The sequence below is a fragment of the Corythoichthys intestinalis genome, chromosome 19 (genome assembly GCF_030265065.1).
Source record: "Corythoichthys intestinalis isolate RoL2023-P3 chromosome 19, ASM3026506v1, whole genome shotgun sequence".
Taxonomy (NCBI): Eukaryota; Metazoa; Chordata; class Actinopteri; order Syngnathiformes; family Syngnathidae; genus Corythoichthys; species Corythoichthys intestinalis.
This window is the reverse complement of record NC_080413.1, coordinates 26296963-26300837: the sequence shown is the minus strand read 5'-3', so window position 1 is coordinate 26300837 and position 3875 is coordinate 26296963. Positions and strand designations below refer to the sequence as shown.

The window sequence follows — 3875 nt, the reverse complement described above, 5'->3', positions numbered from 1 at the left end:
CCTTCATGAAGACAAAATTCCTGTGTTGGTGTATGAGGATACATCCAACTTTGTGGCTGTGCAAGTACTGGAATGCCTCGGAGCTTCCTGAAAATACGATAATATTTTACTTGTGGTCACCCTCGGCCAATTCTTTATGTTGTCTTCCCATGTCGAGATGGCAGAAGGATGCAGTATTTCCAAATTGTGGTTTTTCAGGGTTTTTAGTGAGTGATGCCACTCCAGCGCCATTGAAATCAATGGGAAAAAAATTGAAAATGGAAGTTGTACGCAGACATAAGGAAGTAAAGCGGAAATACCTCAGAAAATTGTCTATATATGAAAAAAGTTTTAAAATAGGCCATTCATTGAAGGTGTGCCTGATAATGCTGTGCACCTTATAGTTCGGAAAATACGGTACCTGTAGGAATGACAATATTCACAGACGCATCCAATTGTTTCGTTTTTTTTCTGTACGTTTTGCCAACTTGCTATTCGGTAACAAGGGGCAAAAAGTAAAATTCAGGTTTTGTCCATTAATCGACCAATACATTACTCATTACTTATTTTGTTCACATTTGAGATTTATAAAAACAAATGAAATGAGCCTCATGTTGCATTCAGTAGGGTTGGAAACAGGAAACATCCCACATGCCGCGAATGAGAACCAATACAAAGGGCAGATGACCTCAATAGGGTCTATTGACAGTCAAATTAGTCAAATTATTTATTTTTAAATAAAATTCAATAAATTAATGAATGAACTATGTCACATGAGTTTTATTGATGATGCCTAAGCACATGTCTGATGTCCCAGCAAACTAAAACGCAACATTACTTCCTTGACAGCTGCATGCTGCAGATGATATAAATGATCCTAATTAGCCCCTACTAGCTTCACTTGTGTTTTTAAGAAAGCATTGCTTGTTCAGGAGGAGGAGGAGGAGAGCTGTAAAACATTACCAATTTTAAATAACCCCTCAAAGCTATTTTAAAAATGAAGATTACTGACAGTGATCTGATCTGCTTTCACCTTCAAGTCCTTCATGGAATACATGTGAAAAGTGTTGAGAGTAAAACCGAGAAAGTCTTTGTCAGGGGTACAAAGGTTTTTGGTGTTCCTCTGGAGAATTTATCAAGGAATTTCATTCCTGAATTTGGCCTGGTTCCTGTGTAAGTGCAAAAGAAAGTGTTTATTTAATACAAATTGTATGTTTTGCTTTGAATCTTTTGTGTCTTAGGGTTCTGGTGGACACTTGTTCATTTCTTCTGGAGCGTGCTGGGACTGTAGGCCTGTTCCGAAAACCAGGCTCTCTACCCCGCATCAAGGCCCTAAGAGTAGGTGTCGTCATGTTTAAAATTCCTCTAGTGCAGTGTTTCCCAACCTTTTGAGTTGTGCAAATAGTTTACATGGAGAAAAAGCTCACAGATTGGTAATCGCTGCATTAGTGTTTTAGCCAACTTGACTAGCAGTGCAGTATTTTGCCGATTTATTTCAGGCTAAGATGAATCGCGGAGAGACCAGTTTAACTACAGCCTTTGCTTATGATGTGGCTACACTCATCAAGCAGTTCTGCAGGGAGCTGCCAGAGCCTCTAATTCCAGCAGAGATCCATGCTGCAATGCTGAAGGCCCAGACATTGGACTCCCTGGAGGACAGAACCTCGGCCCTCCAACTTCTGTCCTGCTTACTGCCTGCCAGAAACTCTTCTTGTCTGCATTATTTGTTTGACTTCCTCTCCAAAGTGACTCAGAGGTTTGGCAAAAACACACTTACACTTTTATAGTTTTAACACAGGTGTCAAGGCAACAAGGAACTGGACAGTTTTCAGTATTTGTTGAAGACGTTTCATTTGAATGCTTCATTAGTTTTAAATTTTAGCGGACACTGTAATTGTGCCTCATGGTTGTATTCTTTTGTTTAACAATACTGATATTGTTGCCTGTTATCAAATAATCACTGCCAGCTCTCCCAGTTAAATATACTGTGTGTGTGTTTTTAGCACATAAATGGGACTATTGCAACCAATTTAAAAAAATGGCCTTTTAATGTTTAAACATTAAGTTAATAAAATTTTTAAAAACATTTTTCAGATGCGAGGAAAACCTGATGACTAGCTCCAATCTGGCTACAATCTTTGCTCCATGTCTCCTACCTCCTCCCAACAAGGCAGAAATGTCTGAAGGACGCTTTGAACTGCGAATTCTTGTTCTTCGCACTTTCATCGAAAAGCCACAATTGTTTGGTAATTATCTCAACGGACTCTTAACCCTGTAAAATGTATGAATGACTTGCTTTCTTTAGGTGTGATTCCAAGAGCTGTCATAGATAGCATGGAGTTTCTGGTAAACTGTTATCTTGTGAAGGATGTACATTCAAAGAAAGAAACTCAAAAGAGACACTGTTTAAAAGGTTTGTATGTTAAAACTGACTGCACCCCGAAATGATCATCACATACATGCTTTACTTGCTCCATTTGCTTTGAATTCATATAGCTTTTTGGTCTGTGAAGAATGTACCGTGGTCAAAAGTCAGAGTGCCAGTCCATCGGCAAAACCAGGCGTACAACGTGCGAGGAGTCCCAACACTCAGGAGAAGTCTCGGCCTGGATGCTTTCCCGAATATCGCCTTTTATAGGGCCTGTATACCTTGTGAAGGTATAATTAGGGAAAAATGAGTTGTATATTTTGTATGCACTATGAACTTGATGAATTTTAAACTCTTTTCATAGACAAAGATTTAACACCTGGAAAACGGTCTTCACCTACGAGGATAGATCGGTACTTAATCGACTAAAATCAAATTTACAAAAGCCCCCTATACTGTATGATTATATTGTGGTTTCAGGGACCTTCATCTTGCCTATTTCCCTACGTTGGTACAAGGTCGGGATGCAGCCCCAACAGTGTGCACTGGTCTGGGCAAACTGCAACTGGCTTCCTGGAGTCGACGCATTTCTTTATAAAGCATGCCTGCTGATCAGTGGCACTTTTAATTTATGACTGGTTACATTTTGGATTGTATTTAATTTAGTGGCAGAGCTATTTATATTGTAGTGAACTACTGTTTAGGTCTATCATTCATGCCAAATAAAAGGGTTTTCTTCCACATTTATCTGCTCTTTCTGTATGCCTACTTTTAAGGGTATAGTGTTGGACACAGGGCCGGCCCAGGCCATTTGGGGGCCCTAAGCAAAATAATGCAAAGGGGCCCATATTTTTGGCCCACCATTTCGTCAGTGTACTGTGAAACCCATACATGCAATCCGACCCATACGTCCATATTTTGTATATTAATCAGATTTTGTTGCACTGCTTACTTCAAACTTCTCACCCCAAATGATTGTCAGTACTTACAGAAGACCGCGCCAAACCTTTTTCTAAAAGAGGAAAGAAAAGGAACTTTTATTTTTTTTAGCTTGTAATCAAGTATCAAAACTCAGTCAAATAAAGCAAACTGTAGTAAACAAAATAGTATATAAATTAAACAATTGCCAGATTGAGGGCCCCCTAGTGGTCAGGGGCCCTAAGCAGCTGCATAGTCTGCGTATAGGCTGGGCCGGCCCTGGTTGGACTTGTAAAATGATGCCAAAACTCCTTGTGGCCAATGTCATTTAAATAGTTGAAGCAAGTAATGCATCCCCAAATCTGCATTATGGACACTTTATCCAGAGTTGAAAGGTAATTGTTTATAATACTAATACAGTATATATTGTATTATGTATATTACAACAGTTGAATTTGCTTCTGCAAGGCAAATGACATGACTGCATTGAATTCGTCACAGCGGAAATTCGACACCCGCTTAATTCTCATCTCTTCCTTGTGAACGCATAGGTACCATGGCATAGCCAATCAGAGGAGAGGGTTTCTGGTCTCGTAGCAACTGAGGCTGG

General features: G+C 39.6%; 1 protein-coding gene across 2 annotated transcripts; it reads left to right on the top strand.

The window, feature by feature from the left end:
• The first annotated feature begins 864 nt into the window (after positions 1-864).
• On the top strand, positions 865-3090 carry LOC130907251 (rho GTPase-activating protein 11A-like). Of its 2 annotated transcripts, none has more exons than XR_009061431.1 (8): positions 865-1152; positions 1221-1317; positions 1479-1735; positions 2074-2225; positions 2285-2392; positions 2493-2637; positions 2712-2760; positions 2828-2927. XR_009061431.1 is itself a non-coding variant. In XM_057822110.1 (8 exons), exons 1-8 carry the CDS (start codon positions 977-979, stop codon positions 2943-2945), a joined length of 1119 nt encoding a protein of 372 aa, XP_057678093.1. In that variant the 5' UTR covers positions 865-976; the 3' UTR covers positions 2946-3090. The 2 variants fall into 2 exon arrangements, 1 of the variants encoding a protein (XP_057678093.1); XM_057822110.1 differs by having other exon boundaries at positions 2476-2637; positions 2828-3090.
• Positions 3091-3875: the final 785 nt, after the last annotated feature.

Excerpts from the sequence above, each read along its gene's own strand:
- LOC130907251 (XM_057822110.1), top strand. The coding sequence starts at position 977 with ATGAAGATTACTGACAGTGATCTGATCTGCTTTCACCTTCAAGTCCTT. Across the intron at positions 1,153-1,220 it reads GAATTTGGCCTGGTTCCTGT|GGTTCTGGTGGACACTTGTT; the intron begins GTAAGTGCAAAA and ends TTTGTGTCTTAG. Across the intron at positions 2,638-2,711 it reads GGCCTGTATACCTTGTGAAG|ACAAAGATTTAACACCTGGA; the intron begins GTATAATTAGGG and ends CTCTTTTCATAG.